General features: G+C 38.5%; 3 protein-coding genes and 1 non-coding gene across 6 annotated transcripts; 1 reads left to right on the forward strand and 3 right to left on the reverse strand.

Moving 5' to 3' along the window:
- The first annotated feature begins 3,683 nt into the window (after positions 1-3,683).
- On the forward strand, positions 3,684-6,853 carry LOC121976796 (growth-regulating factor 6-like). Of its 3 annotated transcripts, none has more exons than XM_042529149.1 (4): positions 3,684-4,246; positions 4,816-5,031; positions 5,211-5,517; positions 5,901-6,853. In XM_042529149.1, exons 1-4 carry the CDS (start codon positions 3,883-3,885, stop codon positions 6,658-6,660), a joined length of 1,647 nt encoding a protein of 548 aa, XP_042385083.1. In that variant the 5' UTR covers positions 3,684-3,882; the 3' UTR covers positions 6,661-6,853. The 3 variants fall into 3 exon arrangements, with proteins under 3 accessions (XP_042385083.1, XP_042385091.1, XP_042385100.1); XM_042529157.1 differs by having other exon boundaries at positions 4,816-5,025; XM_042529166.1 differs by lacking the exon at positions 3,684-4,246 and adding an exon at positions 4,281-4,703.
- Positions 6,854-8,255: 1,402 nt separating this feature from the next.
- On the reverse strand, positions 8,256-11,743 carry LOC121976814 (heptahelical transmembrane protein ADIPOR3-like). The gene is made up of 3 exons (XM_042529177.1): positions 11,303-11,743; positions 9,465-9,789; positions 8,256-9,146 (listed from the first exon to the last, which is right to left on the reverse strand). Exons 1-3 carry the CDS (start codon positions 11,527-11,529, stop codon positions 8,493-8,495), a joined length of 1,206 nt encoding a protein of 401 aa, XP_042385111.1. The 5' UTR covers positions 11,530-11,743; the 3' UTR covers positions 8,256-8,492.
- Positions 11,744-12,349: 606 nt separating this feature from the next.
- LOC121976822 (kinesin-like protein KIN-12G) lies at positions 12,350-20,345 on the reverse strand. The gene is made up of 21 exons (XM_042529189.1): positions 20,072-20,345; positions 19,667-19,822; positions 19,493-19,576; positions 19,115-19,234; positions 18,910-19,023; positions 18,591-18,683; positions 18,283-18,372; positions 18,113-18,183; positions 17,938-18,012; positions 17,722-17,809; positions 17,014-17,072; positions 16,859-16,922; positions 16,712-16,777; positions 16,273-16,422; positions 15,973-16,077; positions 15,515-15,750; positions 15,265-15,334; positions 15,131-15,187; positions 14,827-14,889; positions 14,664-14,743; positions 12,350-14,437 (listed from the first exon to the last, which is right to left on the reverse strand). The coding sequence occupies exons 1-21, from the start codon at positions 20,252-20,254 to the stop codon at positions 12,625-12,627; spliced, it is 3,837 nt and encodes a 1,278-aa protein (XP_042385123.1). The 5' UTR covers positions 20,255-20,345; the 3' UTR covers positions 12,350-12,624.
- Positions 20,346-21,390: 1,045 nt separating this feature from the next.
- Positions 21,391-21,463, reverse strand: TRNAR-CCU. The gene has a single exon. It is a non-coding gene; the product is annotated as a tRNA-Arg (tRNA).
- Positions 21,464-22,065: the final 602 nt, after the last annotated feature.

Consider the following 22,065-nt stretch of genomic DNA (forward strand, 5'->3'; position numbering starts at 1 on the left):
AAAGTGAGGCAACCGAGGAGCCGGATCTGGGGGCGACGACATGGAATCCGATGCAGCATGGATCCAAGAGGCGACATGTCTGCCGAAATATGACGACAACTCCTGACCCGGAAAACTACAACGGCACGCAGGTTGGGACACGACACACAGGCCGGATAATACCAGTAACTTACAATCATAATAGAGATACGAAACACAGCGGCTCAGTGGCCGGAACACAGCACATAGAGCAGAACACATATCACAACAGTAGTGTAATAACAGTAGCCCAAAGGCCGGATTAGCAGTGGCTCGAGAGCCGACTCATTACCGAAACCGTACGCCAACATAGATCGAATATCGAATCGGTGTCTGAAGTGTATGAAAGCGTGGATCGAGGGCTAAACAAGCGTCGTGAACATAGCAGCGGCGCTAGATGTTCGGATTTAGCGATGGGAGGGCCGACAGCGACGATGGCGCTGTGCCACCAACGATGACGCTATTCTACCGACAAAGGCCGTGGATCTACCGGTGGCTATCGCTGGAGGTGGTGTCGGAGGGCGGCAGCGGCTACTAGAAGTGGTCGCGATGACTGCTGGACTCGGCGACAGCTGCTAGAGACGGCGGCGAGGGTCGCGAGAGGAGGCGACAGCGGTGGCGCCCGCTGGAGGCAGCGGCGATCCACCTCAGTGATGTCAGCGTCGGCGAGGGGAGGAGCGGCGACGACTGTGCCGTGAAGAGGTCGAAGGAAAGGAGGTAGAGGAGAGGGAAGCAGCTGTCAGCATCGATGGCTTCCAGCAGCTACGACAACCGTGAACCGAAGCGAAGGGGCGACGGCCCACCGGAGAAGGAGCGACGATTGTGTTGGAGGTGGGAGGTGACGTTGGCTGTGTTGATGGCATCTCCGACGGAGGAGGCTGCGGGGAGAGAAGGAGACTGAAGGTGGGAGAGGAAAGCGACAGCTTTGTCCCCCTAACGGTGGCGTGGTCGTCGACGGCGAGGAGCTTGCTTGAAGGCGTGCTCTCTTTAGCGGCGGCCCCATCCCACGAACGCCCCCTCTCTTTTCTTGGCGTGATGAGCAGTGCCTTCTTAAAGCAAAATCCTACTCCTGTTAAATGATCCAAATACCCCTCTCGTTTCTCCTATTTCCTATTAAGTCAAGAGATATATCACATCAAAAAAAAAAAAATATATATATATATATATATATATATATATATATATATATATATATATATATATATATATATATATATATATATATATATATATAGGTGGAAAAAAAAATCAAAGTTTCTAAAGTGACATTATGAGTAAAGATGCGTATCCACGCACACTTGATAAAGCATGGATCATGTTATAAAGAACCACATTTTGCACTATAACAAACAAGTTGTCAGAAGTTTTGTTTGATCAAGTAGAATTTTTGGCACACGAGATCATTGCATGGTGACTTAGGATATCATCTCTGGGGGGAAAAAATCATTACAAATTAGCAGAAAAATTATCAGGAAAACCATCTAGAAATCAATTCAATAATGCATTTTTCATTTGGGTTTACCAAAGTTATGGGCCCTTCTTCTCATGGACAGTTCGAGCTATGGCATCATTCTTGAAGCCATCCCTCGGCCTACAAAAAGTCAAAAACCACTCCAATCCATCAGTTGAATCCCAAACGAATACTTCTAAAAATTGGAAATTTGTGTTATTATTGTAGAAAATATATTATTCTGTTAATATACTATAATATTATAATAATTTAGAAGCTAATTAGTTAGGAAAATGATGTATGATGCATACTCCTACTACATGCATGCCGGATGGATTGGATTTTCAGTAAATATATAAAATAAAATAAAATTCTCAAATGATGAGAATACTTTTTTTTTTAAATTATTATTAAAAAGGATATAAAGGACAAGATTGCGCTGGGCCCACTCCTCATGATTTATTTCGTGGATTTGTAGTTGCATAATTCCTCATCCGTCCACGTCAACTCCACCTGTCATGCACAATAATGGTACGTGGACCCTCCACTGTGTCGGCATGGAGGAAGCAATTATTTATTTATTTACATTTTTTTTCCCTAAATAAACATCGCTTATTTCGAACATATTTTATTTTATTTTTAAAAAGAAAAATCATGAACCTAACTATTTAGTTTGAAAAATCGTAAGACTATTTAGCCTAAAATCCTAAAGTAAGTTTCTATTAAAAATACCTATTTAGAATACCTAAAAAATCAAAATAATCTAGAAAATTATTAATATTTATATTATAGAAACGTTATTCTAATATATATATTTTTAAAAATTCATACTCTGAACTGATTGGGATAGGAATTTTCTGATCCAGGATCTTTGGATCATCCTTAGTCCTCTGTTCATTCATTAATTGAATGAATTGGACCCCACCTACTGGATCTCACTTATTAAACAGGTGGAATCCAGTTTATCTAATCAATGAATGAATAAGATTTTTTTTGATCCAGAATTTTCTGACCCTAAAGATCTGACCTCAGCTGACTGGGGGAGGTTTCATATAAAATTGAGAAGAGATGAACTTGTTTCAAAACATCAAACTGAATTTATTTTATTTTATTTTAAGTTAAAAGACTGGAGCTAGTATACTTGTTTGTTGGTACAATTAATAAGTGTGTAGAGGTCCCCCGTCGACTTGTCGACAAGTCGTTATCACGCCCCCTAATGTTGGATTCTGTGAAAGCAAGATATCATCATCATCTCCACCACACACACACAAACTCTCTTTCTCTATTGTATTTATTTCCATACCTTTGTGGTGTCGTACTGTGGTTCATCCACACCGGACATGAACTAGGATGGCCTCATCATTTGATGGAACACTGAGTTTTTGATATACTTGAAGGGCAGTTTTTCTTCTTCTTAGACTTCTTTCTACCCTACACACAAAGTGAAACGCATAAAAGAAGCAATGCACACACAGGGGAGAACCAGCTAGTGAAGAAGAAAGATGAATAGAGTCAGCCATTAGTTTGGTCTATTTAGTTTAATTTAGTCTGCAATATCTTTTAGTCGAGACAAATTTGTGAAGAAAAAAATTGTCTGTGAGAGAGAGAGAGAGAGAGACAAAAGCTGGAATGTTGGACTGTTTATTAATCGTGATGGACTGTGAAGTGTACAGCAACAGTGGCTGCCATTGCACATGACAACTAACCAATTCATTATGAACGTTGGGACCAGTGCCTGAGTTTTGTATATCGTTTCTAAATCCTATCTTCCAATCTTCTATCGGCAGTGAGAGACACTTGCATTACTTGTTTTTTTTTTGGAGAATAGAACACTCGCAGTGAATTCCCGAGAATTCGAAGATAAAAGTAAAAAATTAATTGGACCAAAGAAAGAGAGTCTGAGTTTATTAGGTCCCATGGTTTGTCATGTGATATCACATGGCAATGCATCCTTCTCTTCTCTGTCGCTCCTTCAATTAATAGAACAAAAAACCAAACAAAATAGTAGTCTTGGGAGAGGGAGAGGAAGATCTTGAAGTAAACCTCACTTAACTAAACAAAATAGCTAAAAATGAGGAGCAACTCAATCAGAGTTGTTCTTCGACCTGAATTTGAAGTTGCCAGCTAAATATGTCTTCATCAAAATAATGAAAAAAAGGCATTATTTCTAAACTTTATACTGTCTCTTGTCCTCTCAGTCATTCCTTCTGTAGAAAAGGAAACCAGCGTCGCCTCTTGTGCAGAACCTTCAAGCCAAAAAAAGGTTACTGTCCACCTTAAAATGCTTCCTTGGCCTCTGCCATTTCCCTCCTTCGGTTCCGTCTCAGTTCCTGTTCATGTTCGTCTGCGATTGCTGGGTCTGTAGCCTTATAGTGAAGTAGTGCAGTGCTAGCTACTACTCCAGCGGTTGAGGGATGGAGTTTGGCGGAAAGGTGGGTTTGTTGGCCGGTGCGTCCTCGGAATCTGGCGCTGTCTTCTCGTCTTCCATGGAGTCCTCCGACGCTGAGCTCAGCAGCCAGAGGGCGACTGAAGCTGAGGAGCATGGCATGCGATGTCTCAAGCTGGCTAGAACTGAGCTAAGGATGCCAGCGCCTGTAAAAATGTCGCCTTTCTTTACTCCCAACTGTCTCTTCCCTGAAGGAGGAGGAGGAGAGCAAATGCTGAGTTTCTCTTCACCGTCAAAGCAGGGAGCATTGATGCTCACCCTGGATGGGACATTGCCATGCTACCATCACCTATCAGCATCTACACCAGCTCCCTCTCATATGAGGAATGCAGGTGACTAGCATTAAATATGTGGCTGGCTATAGATAGATTGTTTCAGGCTTGTGTAAGGGAGCTACGGTTTTTGGTTGTCTGATAGAGTCCGGCGTAGGTTTCCTTCCAAGCACAAGACAACAGTTGTCTTGTAGGTTGGCTCTTTAATCCCAATACTGAATCTTCGAGTAGTCTTTTCATCGCACTTTGGTTCTTTTACCGTGATTTCTGTCTCGCAAGGGGAAAAAAAAAAGAGTTTTTGTCCTCTCCTTTTGCCGTTCTGGTTGAGTCTGCTATTCAAAGTTCTGGATTTTGGCAGGTAGATTCTCTGTTTCTTATAGTGAAATAAAGAGCAAGAAAGGGGGGAACAAATTTATACTAGCGCCCCTGCTAGTTTCTTTAGTGTATCTCTCGCTGTTTATCTGAGGAAGAATGGTCGAGGAGAGGGTAAGGTGTAAAAAAGGATCCATTTTGATGGGTAAGCTTCAAGCAATCCACGTCGCGCGTTTTGGCCGTCAAGAAGGATGTTCTGGTTCCTGTTTGTTTTGTGATTCTTGTTTCCTCAACTTATCTTTCTTCTCCTCTCTCAGGCATGCACACAGGGGGGTCTCGTGAACACAAGCATCGAGTCTTGGCCAGGGTGAATGGACTTTTCACTCCTCCTCAGTGGCTGGAGTTTGAACGCCAGGCCTTGATCTACAAACACATCGTTGCAAATATATCCATTCCACCAAATCTGCTGGTGTCCGTTAGGAGCGGTTTTGGGTTCCCTCCCTTCTCAGCTGGATATTTTGGCTCGAGTACGTGTAAGACTTCTTTCTTTACCTCGTTGCTTGAAAGAAGCTGCTTTTACTTTTGTAATCTGCTACTTAATTAGCAACAAGCGCAGTCATATCTGGTTTCTGAAAGCTCTCCTTCCACAGTATGATGAGCTCCCATGGTGAATTTGGCTATTTTGTTTAGCATAGTTTCATGATGTCTGCAGTGGGATGGCGGCAAGTAGGAAAGGAGGATCCGGAGCCGGGTAGATGTCGCCGAACTGACGGGAAAAAATGGCGATGCGCAAGGGACGTCGTAGCCGACCAGAAGTACTGTGAGAGGCACATGAATCGGGGCCGCCATCGTTCAAGAAAGCATGTGGAAGGCCACATCGACCATGCCGCGAATGTGATACCTACAAAGTCTGCCTCTGCTGCGCCTAGAGAAGGTGGAACTTCTGGTTGCCTCACCAATTCACTGCATCAGACTGAATGTTTGCAGACAAATGGTTGTTACCCTTCACAATTGGACAGGTAACTAATATTTTTGTTCTAATTTTCATGGTTTTGCTCCACTATGATCAAGCTGGAAGATGTCATCTGAATTGCTTAGTTAAAGGAAATTAATATCCTTAGATCGTTTCCTGTCAACTCAGTTATCAACTGTGTATTGTTCATGGTCCAATGTAACGAACTTCTTGGCCCTCCTCTAGTTCTGAAGATCGGAATTAACCAATTAGTTCAACTGCTCAAGTAGGAAACAACTTGATTCAAGCACAACATCAGATCTCAAATTGTTCTCTGTTTTTTCTTCTTCCCAAATTTCTAGTTTTTGCTTATGCATCCTAGATTTCTAACTACTATTTTGAGATCTTTCATGTCCATTTCCTCGTTTGTCCTTGTTGATTATTCTGTAGGATGGAGATGAGCACTGAGAAAGTTAATGAATGCACACAAGATTTTGGATCTCTCTCCTCGCCTTACTCTTTGAACTCAAGGAATAGCAGCAAATTATTTCCATTATCACAAGAACAGAATCCCTTTGAAGAGGAGTCATGTGGATTCCAACATAGGTTCATTTTGATGGATTCTCCTTTCAAACCTCCCAGCAGTTCCTCAGATAGCATTCAATGCTCCGACGATGAATTGTCCAGAAACCAGTTTGTATCCTGGTCGGCAGAAGAAATGCAATATGACAGAACCCAACTCTCTATTTCAATGCCCAAGTCTTCTTCGAATTTGGTACCTGCCTCTCCAATCAGCAAGGAGCAAATGAGTTTTTCATCACAGGAAAGTAATGCTATCAATGTGGTTCGAGAAGGTGTGCCAAAGGAAGCTAGCCAATATCAGAAAGGTCAGGTACTGATCTCGTCGTGGGAGTGTTCCATGGCCGGTCCACTTGGAGAGGTTCTAAACAATTCTAGGCACACCACCGACGAACAATGCAAAAACCTTTTCTCCTCATCTATAAACTTCTTGGCTGATGGATGTGATTTGAACAATTGGCTGGAGTCATCCCCAACTCATGTCCTGCAGAAGACTAACTTCCGGTCGGTGTCTAGCAGCGCTTGGAGCAGTCCAAGGGAAGATAACCGCAATTCACCTGAAAATAAAGGCAGCTTGTGTGATGATATTCTTGGTTCAGCTCTGTTGCGCGTCCCAACAATTCCCTCATAGTGTGCCTTCTTCCGCAAACTGCAACGGCAAACATCAGCATAGAGAAACAAAATGAGTGAAAATGAACAACTGAATTGTTTCAAAGGAATGCAGAAAGGTTCGATGTGCTTACTTTTCTACCGGCATGTTTTTGTTTTCCTTCAGTGCTTGTGTACTTGGTATTCACTCTATCCAAAACCATGTTTATTCAAAACCATTTCGCTAAGTATTGTATGGTATGAATGGTAAGAACTGAAGCTACACAACAAATTATACTCTGTTCAACAAACTCTTCAGAATCATTTGGCCTCTGATTTGATATTCCACAAAGCGAACTTGTTTCAGAATTCACAATCAATTGAAATGCATGCTTTTATCATTTGATAAAATAATATCTCATGTAGTCAATGCTGCACATGGTTTTGAAGGACAAATAGTATAAATCTACACTGAAGAAAAATTAGCCAACCATTAGGGAAAAAAATTGATGTATTGATTTACTGCTGCCTTTTCTGATTTCTGAATTCAATTCTGTGAGAAGTGCCATGTTCAACAGCAGCATCCTCTTCTGCTCCAAAATGCTCAACAGCAGCCAATCATTAGGAAAAAACAAACAAACTGATATATTTGCTGCTGTTTTCTGTGATTCCTGAATTCTAAAAGGTCAAAGCAAATGCAGCATCGACAATTCTGCAAAAGTGCCATGCTCATAGCAGCCTCTTCTACTCCCAAATTCTAGAGCAGTAATTAGTGTATCCATGATGACTCTGTCACAACTCAATGAGGAAGAGTATGAAAAGATTAAGTGCAGTCATTGATCTTTAATCACAAGTTACTTTATTTGCTCATCAACATAATCTGGCTGTTAACATGAGATGAGACATGATCTAATACTATAGGATCCAATTAACTTTAAAATGGCATTGTGCAATTTGACAGATTAAATCAATTATAAAAATATATGGTAATGTTTTATATTATCTTATTAATTGAATGATAGAATTCATTTATGATACAATCACAAGTTTCCTACAAAGCTACTCCAAAAAGTCTAGCATCTCTAGGATTACATCTTCTCTGATATCTTGGAAAATGACTTCTGTGAATAGACTCCAATCTCTCACACGAGGTTGGAGCTCATACCATTCCCTCCTGGTGTTGGATATCTCTGAAGAGGTCAAATGGAGAGTCTCATTGGCTAGCTCATGGGCTAAACTTCCATGACAAACTGTGATGCTTTTGTGATCCTTCTCAATGGCCAAGGCAGGTTTGTCTGCCTCATCGAATTGTTTCCCTGAGATAGCAAACTGGTTGGTGAAGGCTGGAGGGCAAACAAGCTTAGGCAAATGAACATGTTGAGTTAACATCGCAACTCATCCCTAAGCTACAAAAATAACTTAACGGGCAAGCAAAACCCAATCGCATTCTAATGACTGAGTGATGCATTAATCCCACAACTTTTGTCTCCATGCTCATCATCACATGAGAGAGGTCTCAATCGATGCGGGAACTAATGGAGGTCTCAGAATGTGTTGATGTGCATGAAGTGCGCAAAATTCTATCACTGCAAGAAACGATGTTGATGATCTTGTGTAAAACGGACTAGAAACAAATCAGGACAGATCAAACACATTTGTATAAATTACAGTTATGAAGGTTCACAGGAGAAACCAGCTAGATTTGAGAAGCAACTGTTCGTAACAAATTGTTTTTCCTGCATCGACCATACAACTGCTAGTATTATAGACTTTTCTATTTAGTTGACAACATCAAATCTGGTCGAACAGTTTAGAAGGTAAAACTTGTTGGTGGTTGCTGACGCTACCGTGCCATTGAAAAATTTCATGGAAACTCTAGCACCCTGCTAAATCTCTCCACTCCAAGTAAATTAATCCTGCCCGGTAATGAGTATAAGCTCCAGCAACGACCAACACATGGAAAAGCTGGTGACTATGCCCTGCGATATCAAATTTTCCGGGCATCCAACGTTCAGGAACTCGTGTAGCATATACCAATGCACCGAGGCCGTAAAGAAGCCCCATCAATAGCTCGTAGCCTGTTGTCTGTAGTGCCTCTGGCCGATGGCTGAAAATAACCAGCTTGTGCAACACTGGAACCACTCCAGATACTCCCATCCCAAAGAAAAGACCTGCCCTCATGGCTCGATATTCAGGGTTTTGAAAAACTGGTAAGAGTGAGACAGTGATTGTGGCGATTCCGATAATAGTGATGCACCCGAGGTAGAGATTGCAGAAGAATGGATTGCACATGAATGAGTAATATACTGGGGGGTAGAATGATGTTGCAATGAGGGCAGCGATACCAGCATAGTCCAGGCGAAGCATAATGTATGCAAGACGTCGAGAGTGGCATGCTAGAAGATGGCAAGTGCTGCTAGCAAGGAGGCAGAACATTGCCCCGCCTAAGAAGGCAAAAAATGGCCACCGTGGAATCGTAGGTGCTAGTAATGGAGCTATCATATTAACCACATCGTCCTTCATAGCTGACTGCATATTCATCATATCATTGCATTTAGTATTTAAATATATATAAACGTCTACATAAACATGAACTTCCACATCTAAACATACTTGGAAAAGCCAATGATATCCTCCAAGAGAACGTTTCATTCATTTAGTGTATATAGTGCCTTTGTAGTATTTTGCAAAACAAAGCTAATGGTTCTATGAGTAGAAGATAGTATATAGGGTTGTGGTACGGGGAGTAAATCTAGAACATGTTGTACCCTTAGGCTTGTAAGGGCAATCAAGATAGGTCTAGTATATAATTGAGGCAGAATTCGAGTTAATAAATAGAGAATTTACCAGAAGAGATAAATTAGTAGCATTAGCATGTGCAAATCTGTGGGGTAGGCAATATGAAAGAAGCTGCAAGAGGTGCTTGTGAGATAGAGATGTAAACATGTCCAGAGAAGCCAAGGACGTCTTCAATTCATCCTTTATTCTCTGCAGATCAGATAGGTGAGGCATTGAAGGTAGGCAAGCCACGAGTTCTGAGTGAATCTTATGCAGATCAGCCTTCTTCAGAACATCTGGTAAATGTTGAAGTGAGTGGAGATCTACAACTGATGGAACCTTCGTTGCAGTGTATATAGTCAGAGTGAGAAAAAGAAAGAAGCCAATCAAGTGCCTGGAACACAAATACACCTTGTGTCAAAAATTGGAAGAAAGCATACATTATGGAATGCACTAGATTGAGAATATAATGTAGAGAAACTCACCAATTGGGTAAATAACTGACTAATCGGGTAATTGACACAACTAAGATCCAAACTAATTAAGAATGATATCGGTGACATGCTCAACAATATGATGATACTTAACAAAGTACACAATGAGGCTATGATGTAGGTAGGAATTTTAGCCGAATCAAAATATCTTTTCCTAGGAGAACAAATTCAAGAAAAAGTGATCCAGACAAAAAATATGTTTGAAATATCTTTCCGAAAGATAATGGCATCTTGACCAAATACTATAGCACATGAGTAAAATTATGTTAATAAAATTGACAAATTTAATGTAGCCATATGAATATGAAAAATTGTTGCCTGCATGTGCATTATGCTTCTGAAAATAAACACTCAAATAACTAGTGCCTATGTTCAAATACAAGATTCACCTATACACAGAAAGGGTTGGAGTTCTGAATCTAAAAAATTTCAACTAGTTGAGGAAACCTTCCTTCTAAAATCAATATGCTACCCAAAAAAAAAAAAAAATTGAAAAGAAAAGAAAAATTTACTCCTGCTGCAAGGAAAAACTAGGCAAACGCAGTCTAATGTCATTTAGCAAGAAAAGTGAGACAATATTCACCAATGAGAGCTGTTGGAATTTCTGATTGTAGATATTTTAGACAGGATGGTCTGTAAGGAGGTAAAAATTGGAAAAGTAAGACACTAAGACAAGGCCACAGATCATAGATGCAGAAGACTACAGCACAAAGAACAAAAGAGAAATAACAATAGGAAACTGAAAAATAAAGAATCATAGCTGAAGAATTAAGAAAGAGGGAAGCAAAGTGTCTAAAACATATCAGCCAACACAAAAATGAAGGCAAAAGGCAAATCATTTCGTTGGCACGCCATCTTCTCCTTATGGACTCATCTTTTATAAGCTCATCTCTTGATTCATATATTATGAAAAAAAATTCAGTGTATAATTATCAAACTGTAACCCTTCCTTTAAGATAATTGCAGATTTATCGGTGCATTTAATGAATGAAAGGTTCAGGTTGCTTTACATTCTTAAAGAACTGTTGCATCAAACAAGCACTTCAATCAAAACCATGGTTCTTCTAGGACCATATCATGGAGATGTTGTTCGGGAAGATCTTATCATAGTGGATAGTTATCGATCTCCTTCAAGTAATTAGCATCCACTGTGAAAACGTGATGATTTGGCTAAAACGAACCACAATATTAGCATAAACATCACATAAATTTTACAATATGTCTTGTCTCAAATCAATGGCATCACATAGATATCATCGATGAAAAGAAAACTTTACCAGCCAGAAAGAGCAAAACAGATAGGGCTAATAGAAGTAAAGAACAGAGAGACGATGATTTTCCTTTTCGGTGACCAAACTTATGCCAAGACCAAATCTTTATTGAAATTCGAAAATAAAACAGCAGGATTCTTACGTCCAAACATTGAGGGTCTCGTTGTGAATGGTAAAAATGCTGAAGAGGGTCTGCTTGAGCGGCCATTCGGAGCGATAATAGCCCAAGATGTACTCGTTGTCCTTGAGATAGCTAGGGAGGGAATGATACTCCACCAACTGGTACTTCACCTTCTTCCACAGCCGCCGGCGCGTCCCCTGCTTCCCGGCCCCGATCGGGGGTGACTCCAAGCCCTCCGTCGCCGCCATTGCGGAAGCCCAGGCACAGAGGGGGGAAACCGAAGGCCCTCGCTTTTGAAGCCCCGCCACCGAGACGAAGGCGGAGATGCTCCAAAAGCGGAGCCTTGAGGCCCGTGATCGATCTAATTATAGGAACAAGGGATTCCCCTAGGTTTGATCGAGCAGATTGGTTTGGAAGAAATAGGGAGAGAAAAATTTGAGATCGAATTGGAAAGCTTCTATTTCTTTTATTTATTCGATCGCGATCGACGGGACAGCATCGGATTCACGTGCAATTTTAAAAATACAGGTTTGGTACTTTTTCTTCGCTCATTATTAATTTGAGATATCAAGTTGGGCAAGACACGCAAAATTGGATTGCCCTTAGTTGACAAAGTATATCGTCACCCACACGTTTATCCACTCACATGGTGCTGATAAAGTTTACTGGCACACGTTAAAATGAAAGTTTTTTATTATTAAATAAAAGCGTTCTTTTACATACTTATAAAAAAAAATCTATTAAACCGAATAAATCGAATCCACTGATTTTCAAAAAAAAAAAAAACCAGTTAAAAAATTCGGGTTGTACTGGCACACGTTAAAATAAAAGTTTTTTTTATTAAATAAAGGTGTTCTTTTACATACTTATAAAAAAAAAAATATTAAACCCAATAAATCTAGCAAATCCACTGATTTTTTTTTAAAAAAAACAATTAATTCAGTTAAGATTCAATTTAAAATTTTCTTATTTGATTAAATTAATAAATCAAATAAATTAATTTTTTTAAGCCAAATTAAATTTTTAGATATTATTATGTACAGAAGTACAAATACGTGGCTATTTCACTTATTTGGTAATTCTAGACAGAATTTGCAACCACATTAACTGAAAGGTGGCAAAGTGGAACATCTTTATGCAGGTATCAATGATAGTGCGATAACTGATAAAGAGTATTTGAGCAATCCTGACTACACATACCCAAGAACAATTAAAACTAAAAATATGTACAGAAGTACAAATAAAGCACAGAAAAAGGAAAGTGATGATGATTCCATGTGAACAGATCAAATAACAAATGCTAGTTTAGTTAATCAAAATGCTAGTGAATTCAGGCAGTTGAATTAACTGCCCCGTGGCTGCTGGCAGATGATTTCATCAAGATAGATCTGGACATCTCTTAGCTTCTGTTCCATCTCTGAAACATTTAATGAGTAATCTCTTATGCCAGAGAGTGTTGTTACATGTCGATCGGCATTCAACAACTGATTCAACCTCTCTGTGGCCAATTCTTGCTTAACCCTTATCTGCTCTAAATTTCTCAAATCATGTTCCATCGTTTCCTTGTGTAAAATGATCTCACCTTCTTTCAGATCCAAATTAAAGATGCAATTCTGGAACTCAAGTAAAAGATTGTCAATCTCAGATCTCCCATCCTCTTGCATATCATCGAGCATTTTCTTATCTTCCATCATTTGCTGTAATGCAGCTTCTGCTTGTTGCAAGGATAGCAGCCCATTTTTCACCGATGTTTCAGCATTCTTGATGTCAGCATCAGTTGCTTCAGTTTTCTTCACCAAGCTTCCAATTTCCTTCTTTAGAATAACTAGTTGTTCCTGTTGCTTTTTCAGCTCAGCAGATAGCTTGCTTTTCTCCTCTTCAGACTTCAATAGTTCGAATGCTTTCCCAAAATTCATAGGCTTTGGCACTGGCATGTCAGCATTTTCCACATTATCAATTGCAAAGAGCACTCTTTCAGTCTTCTGTCTTTGAGTTTCTATTTCATGGAGCTTAGACTTGAGATTATCGATGTTGCATCTCAACAGAGATTCAGACTGCTGGGCTTTCGCCAAAGCAGCGTTGATTTCACCCTTGCCAGCTAGAAGACATGCTAGTTCTTCTTTCTTTTGTTGTACATGTTCAGAACACACATTAAACCTGGTTCTTGTCCGACCTTCTCTTTGTTCCCAGTAGTTAGCTTTGGATGAAAAACTCTGAAGTGCTAATTTCAGAGCCACAAACTTATTCTCCAATACTGTCTTTCTTTCCTGCAGCTGGGACAGGCCAACCTCGAGTTCCATTTGCTCCTGTTGCTTAAACTTAACGGCATGGTCCAATTGTATAGCGTTTTCAGATAGTTCATTGACCTCAGTAATATTTTGCTCAAGTACCCCAAAGTATTTAACAACATCATTTCCTACTGCAGCAAACTTATCTCTTACCAACTCCAAGTTTTCTCTAACCAGCTGTGGCATTTTCTCTGACATTTGTGCCAGATCTTCCTTTGGATTTGCTGGTTCCTGCTTCTGACGACCCATTTCTTCATCCATTTCGACAAGCTTTTCTGGACAAGAAATCTCTTCTTTGGTTGACGATACTTTTGTTTCCATAGAAGCAAGAATTCTTTTGAACTCATCCCTCTCCTTCATGGCTTCCTCATATAAGCCCATCAGTTTCTCATTTTCTTCATGCAAATCGTGAAGCTGGTGCTGAAGACTTTCAATATCCTTAATCTCTGAGTCATGGAATTCATAGTTGGACTCTTCAAGCCTATTGTCATTGTGTTCAGAAGAAATTTCATCTTGTCCTTCTGTTTGCACAAATTTACAACCGCAGACAGCAACATTGTTAGCTCCTTCTGCAATTGCACTCTCATAGAGTTCAATCAACTTGTTGTTGTCATCGATAAGGACGTTAAGCTTCAACCTTAACTCTTCATTCTCCCTGGCTAATGCAATAGCTGATTCATGAGCTTTGACTTCTCTCTGACTAGCAACTGCAATTGCATCAACCATTGTTTTAAGTTCTATCTGTTCATCAGAAGACTTCTCCGTTTCCGGAATAATGCATTCAGATTGGGGAAGTTGGGATCCTTCAGAAAGAGCTAGAGTTGACTTTCTCTGTTCTTCTAGTTGGAAAACTAACTCATCAACACGCCTGCAGATTTAAAATGTTAGCAATGGTCATTTGATTGATGTTATCTATAGAAGGTGTGTCCTCTCCTACATGTCACCAGTGTACAATCGATAATAACAATTTTAGGACTCACTGAAATGTCCAATTAGAACATCAGCTTAAACGATCATTCATATATAATCATCCAGACTCCAGATAAATGACAGGACACACCTACATGTTTTGGGTTGACAAATTGAAATAGTACCTTTCGAGTTTTTCTTTGGTTTCAAGGGAAATTGAAAGATTTCTTCGGAGTGCTTCTATTTCTCTCTGATTTTGAATAGCCTGCAATATGAAGATATATTTATAGTAAAAAGTATAAATCTAAAAGTCAGAAAAAAAAAGTTGAAAAGAAACTGATAGCACACCTGCAGATGGAGAAACTCGTTTTCTTCACTTCCAAAAGCATCCCAAGATGATGAGAGGTTCCGCTGTGCTCAAAGAATTCAAGTATTAATCAGAAGCGTGTTTTCAAATTGCACCAAAGCGAAAAGTAGTATTAACTAGCAGCCAACTTAAGTATTGCTATGAGGTTGCTAACAATTAATTAGATGAGAAATATGAAGTTAGAAAGTAGAACTTGAGACCAAGCTGTTCGACACTAAATCCTGACTCATTTTACAATAGAAGTCACATTTGATAATTATTATTTTTTAAAAGTAATTTTTGTACCTGAAAAACACCAGAATCTTTTTCATGCATAAGTCTCCAATCCAGGGCCTCCAGTAACTAAGAAGAACCCACGTTTAATAGGCATCAAGAAAGGAATAATGTGACTTCATATTTCTTAAGAAAAACGCCTGTACCTTATCCTGTAAAACTGTCAGCTGTTCATTCATCATTTCTCTTTCACCTTCTTCAACAAATGACTGCAATCTGGTTGTCATAGATAAAAAAGAAAAAAGAAAGGAAGAAAAAAAATGGTTAACTAACGGATTTGGTAATACATTAAAAGAGTTGAGGAAAGTAACAACAAAGGTGAATATGGTTAAGTTAGGAATATGCAATTTCATGACAGGGACAAGTTGTGGTGACAAGGAAGAAAACAAGGAAAACCTTCTTAGTTCTTCTTTCAGTTGCAGGTTTTCCATCGCAAATCTGGTAACTTCTGGATTACGGTCGACTTGGTTTCGAAGAACATCTATTTCTTTCAGAAGTTCTCCCTTCTCCTGCAACAGATGTGTTTCTGCTGATAGCTTTCCAGCAGCAGTTGCTTCTAACCGCTTTATTTGCTCCTCGCGAAAACGAAGTCTCATCTTTAAACCTCTTACTTCCTCCGTTCGTTGAGTGATCTAGTGTTTTATAGAAAAAGATAGATGCCTTTAAATAGACTAGTTTCTTAACCTTGGAAATATCAAAGCACATAAGGTAAAGTTATTGCCACATATATATAGAATGTTCATGTTAATAAAATCAATCAAAATCATTGTGCTTATCCTTTTAAAACAAATTTCGTGGGCATTTCAATAAATCATACAGATCTAGCAAGCAGATTTACACTGACAATCACTTACCAGCTGTTCTGCAGCCTGCTTTTCAGCAGTCATTGCTTTTAATTCTGTTTCCTTGTCCTTCTCTCTTCTAAAAGCTGCAACTAGAGCAGCTTCACTATCCTTCCTCTAGAGATTAAACATATAGAGATATCAATTCAAGATTACACAAGGAAGAAAATAAATATCTGTTATCATTTGTTTATCAACGAGTGTGTAGCGAGTACTCAACAAACTGTAATGGTTTATTGTTGCCAAGTAGCCAGCAAGTACAGAAAAAATGTTGACTAGATACAATGTTCAAATTAGGACTATGACACAAACCTGAGATAACCGTTTATCAAATGTCAGTGGACTGAATGATCCCTGCTCTCCATCCCACTTGAAAGAACATGGAGATCCATTAAGACAAGAACTCAAAGTATCATTTCCAGCTCCAATGTTAACTAATCCTCTTAAGTGATTTACTTCTTTCTGCATGGGTTTAAGCAATCTCAATGAAGAGTAGGGAAAACTAAAAAGGCCATAAACATAATAAGAAATTCTTCTTAAATGTACTATTGGTGTATTAGAACCCACATCAAAAAAAGATAAAAAGAGGTGTCAATAAAAGCCAGCATCAATATATTCAGCACAGATTGAAGTGTGTAAAAGAAAAAAAAATGAATAATTTCAGGAAAATCTATAGGGAAATTCATATGGAAAAAATGTAGATAGGTCAAATGATTTCCGTTAGTGACAATGTAAACAATATCACATGAACCTTCAATTGTTGAATTTGTAGACGCATGCTGATGACATCGCCAGAAGCATCCTCATTTACAATTGCCTGGAGAAGAAATAACAATGTGCATATTATGCCTTTGCAAACTAATGAAGCATAATGAGAAAAGTATAGTGCAATACTTACATTGTTCCTTATGAACTTGGCACGTTGTGCAAACTTAAGTGTACTTAATGTCTCTAAAGCACAGCTAGAAACAGCCAAAAATACCAAGGATAAATGCTAAATATGTCAAAGGAAGAGATACAGAGCAAGAACATAAATCAAAGAAAATAACGCACCAATTGGATGGGCTTATGTTTGCAATTATGATTGTCTTAGAGTTACCTCCAAGTGAATCCTGAAAGAAACAAAGAAATAAGAATCTAACCATAGAGGCTTACACAAAGACAAACATATAGTAATCTAAATACTAGATACCAAGATTTTATATGGTAAAATCGAAAAAAAAAAATGACACTTTCCTTGCACTAGAATACCAATAGTCAAGTCATAATTGGGATTTTGAAGTTAGATGGCAAACACATTCATGCTCAATTTTATGGGTATAGTTAATGTTACAGTTAGTCAAAAGAATATGATCCTTTGCAGAACAACCTCCTTCCATCATGCAGACAATTTTGCATCAAAGAAACTTATACAAGTTATTTACTGAAATAATCTGATGCCTATACAAAGCTATTCTGGTTTTGTTTGATATTTTAATAATAAGCTGCACTGAACCCATTTTCCAGGAAAGATGTAATAGGGAAGATCAGGACAAAGTTGTGAAACAACTTAAGAGATATTGGTGTTTTAGATACGACAACACAAATAATTGTTTTTAGATTTAGAATGAACTTTCATTGATTAAATAAAACTTTCATACTGTTGTACTCCAAGGAAAGAAAATTATATTTAATAAATATTTACTCCATCAAACTTCCTTAAATTTTCTACATGCATAGTTGCATGCCACAACCTTCGATTAGACAACCAACACAATTTACCTGAAGAAGGAAAGTCAACTTTGAATCTCTATAGGGTACATGCAGTGATTTCTTGTTTGACATACTGACAAGGTTCATGATAACAAGTCTGCATGACAGAAAGCACCACCTTAGGTAAACAAACATATGCACGGTGATTACATTTGACAAATAATTAAATAATCTAGAAACCAAAGTATCTTATAAAACTGGATTAGATTAAGTAAGTTTACATACCCTAAAGTTGAAAGTGATTTATTTATGTTGGTTGCTTCTTTCAGTCTATCACCTTCAGCACCTGAGCTCTTCTGTCTGTATTAATATGTTTGTTCAGAAGTGTCCAAGTACAGATCAGGAGAAATAACATGTAACTTGTGCTTAAGAAATTCACAAACTAATTGAAAAAATTTACCTCTCAGACCCTGCTAAATCTACAAGGTTAAGCCGAGCGAACCTATGATGAGTAACACCCTGGGATTCCCACTGCAAAATTGAGAAAACTCTCTTAAATTGAGATAAATCCAAGATTACACTTCACACTATTCAATGAAGACTGCTACAGATTCTATAAGTCTTACCCACCTTACTTTCTATGACACAAGTAAAAACACTATGAGAACGGCTGCTAGCTCTGTTCATGTTTGTAGCAGCCACCTTTCTGTTTGATGACCCCTACAAGGAAATTGAAGCAAATCATTATGCATTGAAAATCAAAGAAATCAATAGAGTATAAGTTTCAAAGAAGTTGTACATAGCCAACATTTCTACATATTTAATTTGTCTACCAAGCTATAAAAAGCTTCTAATGGAAAGTAACAAGATATCAATTTCAGTTAAAATTCTAAACAAGTAGCAAGCATGATAGGATGATCATTTTTTTTTTGACAGACCTGAATAAGTTGTTGCATAACATCACGAGCACATGAAACCTCAAATTCTGAAAGATTCTCTACATAAACACCTTTCTTTGAATCTTCTCTTATCTGTCATAAAGCAACAAGGCCCTAACTCCTTTCAGATGCCAACAGACAAATATTGGCATTTTATGCATGTAAGTGAGAAAATTAGAGATAGTTTAACATAATCAAGAAAAAAAATTCCCCACGATATAAATCCTTTTAAAACAAAAACAATTTATATGGATAGTGAAGATCATTAGTGAAATGCAATACAAAATAATTCAAAAACAATAGTTGTGTCCTCTCTTACCTGCAAATTTACACAGGATGGATTCAAAAGATCAAGTATATGCTCATTATAGATTTCTAGAAATGAGCATCTACATGTAAATTGCAGCTTTTCATCTCGTCGATCTTCTTTTTCCTATCACAGAACAATTGGCATGTCAAACTCTAGCAAGAACATTATTCATTTGAATAAGGAATTTTAACCAGTGGGCAGAGACAAAGAATACCTTCTGTATCCTTGAGAAGAGATGCTCAAAAACTCTAGGTGTCATCCCACAGTTAACGCTATGTCTACGTGTTCCACCTTCAATGTCTCCTATCATTGTGTGTGTTTTTCCACTGCCAGTCTAAAATAAAATCATATGTCACAGGCGTTTTAGGCACAATCAAATATTGAACATATTTCCCATCTTCACTAATGTTACTCTCATAATCTAAATGATAAGACATTGAAACATAGCTCAGACATTTCATAAGAATCACTTTTATTAGTTTGATGTATTTTAATATAGGTAACTTATGACAAAGAAAGATATATAATATTGCATTGGATAACTATCATAGGCAATTAAAGTGTTTTGAAAAAGAGTACTAGTAGAACTCACTTGGCCATAGGCAAACATACAGCTGTTATAGCCAGCCACACAATTCTCAACCATCGGAACTCCAGAAACTTTGAATAGTTTCTCCTGTTAAGCACAATAATCCAGATTCATCAATTGCAAAAGGAAAATTTTCACAAATTTAAGGAAGATCTGAAACATGACAAGTACTATTACCTGACTAACATGCTCATCAGCAATGAGATCAAAGGTGAAACGAGATTCAGGGTGTCCAGTCCATGCAATGGTTTGACAATTGTCCTGTCGGACACATCGACTGTGTCCTTGCAGGGATATCTCTGAACTGCTGAGAGGTCGGATTCGGATCGCAACCTACTTAAACCAAGGAAACAAGTAAGCCCCCTTGGAAATTCGAAGGTTGCACAGCATACAACAGGAGGTTAAGCACAATCTCAAAGAAAAGCTAGACAACTATAATAAAGTTCGCATATTGTAAATCAGCTAAAAATCCTGAAAAAAAAGTAAGAGAGATGAAAAAACATGAAATTTGCGAAGAACTTTCCCCCAAATCACCTTGGTCAATCAGGCACTCAGCTTTCAACTCAAAAAACCTTCATGTACCTGAACGTTATGGTCCTTCCAGAAGGAAGGATCCTCTTGCAGCTCGAATCCCTGAGCCGGCAGGCCGCAAGGGACGGCCTCCAGATCGATTTCCCCACCCACATCGGCTGCCTCTACATTCGTCACGGCCTCGTGAAACCTAACCCTCCCGGCAGCGCTCCCTGGTTCGACGACGGCAGGCATTTCCGACTACCGGAATCGAAAAGGGGGGACACTCGAGAAGAAGCGGGATTCGCGAGCGATTAGGGTTCGGATCTGGAGACAGAGAGCGTCAACGGAAATTCAGAGAAAATTTGAACACAGCATTGAGGAATCCTCGATTTTGTACCGAATTGACGATCGAGATGAGGTGAAATGGACGGTGGATACAACACGCATTCAAATTTCGCGACCGTTTGGGCTCGAAAGGTATCCGCAGCTGTTCTTTTCGCGTAACTCAAGGGAGCAGGGATCCTCTACCGGAACCAGTGATCGTCTTAATTTACAATTCCTATCCAAAGAGGCGATGTTTGTGTGTACCATACAGTTTGCTTCCAAGTCTCCATCTCTTACATCCGATTAATCTTAGACGTGCACTCACCAGTCAAATCCGGCTCATATTTTTCATCTCACTGTAAAAAAAATAATTACAGTGCACCTTTAACAGAAATTTAAACGGTAAATTAATTCGCAATTACAAACATAGATCCGTTGAGGAGCAGTACAAATTTTATGAATCCAATCTGATCTAAGCCGTGGCCGGAGGGGCGTAAGGCTAACACGGGTCGTGTAAATGGGCCTCGCTTCCTAATCAGCTGGATTTGCTCGTAGAAGCATCCCTGCATAAAAGCTGCGTTTGCTGGCCCAATTCGGATTCTCTATCTTTAAATATCTCTGTCCTCTGTTCCTTTATCAATCGGACGGATTAAATTATATCTCAAAATATTATGACATCTTTAGAATGTGTATAGTATTCTAGTGATATATAAAACATCCTTGAGATATAATCTGATCCATCTAATGATCGGGATAAAAAATTTAGGGACAGTATAAGAGTATCCATATTAATTTTCGATAAGAACATCCATAACAATTTTGGATAGATTAATTAAAATCAGTTATTTAAAGTAATTTCTTAAATTTAGATTTGAATAGTGATAAATACTTTTTAATCCTCAAATTTGGATTTTAATTAAGTCTTTTGAACAGAACTGCCCTGTGGCACTGCTGTTGAACTCCACGTAGTCAGTGGATTTAGCCGAGTGCACGAAGAGTGAGGTTCTCTCCAGACGCTTCCAGTGAAGAAAGGCTGATAAATTTTAATTAAAAAACCTAAAATCCGCGCCAGGTAGGGGTCGAACCTACGACTTTCTGCTTAGGAAACAGACGCTCTATCCACTGAGCTACAGGCGCTTTGTGTAATCAAGTGACGATACTTTAATAATATTTTAAAACTAAGATAGAGTTTTTACGATGAATTATATTTATGTGCTAACAAATTTAAAAGAAGAAACAGATCTCTTTATTAAAAATACACAATTCATTGACACCTATTGTTAAAATTATTCAGTGCCTGGCATTCTTAGTAGAGCAACACTTTGGCGGTTTTTTATCCAATTTGATCATCTTGGGAATTGATTAAACAAGTTATACCTGGCTTAGGAAAATAGTAGAGTAACTTCTTACTTTTTCAAATATATAAAGATTGAGTTTCAAATTCGACGAATTAACGGATGAATTTTTTTAATGGACGGTTGACCTAAAAACGTTAAACTGATGACCTCCCACTACGAGTGATTTCTAATTTATTCTACTGATCGATGAAAACTTTTAAAAAATAAGTTGTACTGCATCTAAGGTTTGAATCTCAACTGACGCATTTCATAGATTTCTCTCAAGTGGAACGACAAAGCTAACAACGCTGTACGATTTCATGGACACTTACCAATTTACCTTTATGGTCAATGAAAAAATTTTCATTAGACTAAGTTAGTATGACAAACTTTAGAACGCTG

Source organism: Zingiber officinale, chromosome 1B, assembly GCF_018446385.1.
Source record: "Zingiber officinale cultivar Zhangliang chromosome 1B, Zo_v1.1, whole genome shotgun sequence".
In the NCBI taxonomy this organism is placed as follows: Eukaryota; Viridiplantae; Streptophyta; class Magnoliopsida; order Zingiberales; family Zingiberaceae; genus Zingiber; species Zingiber officinale.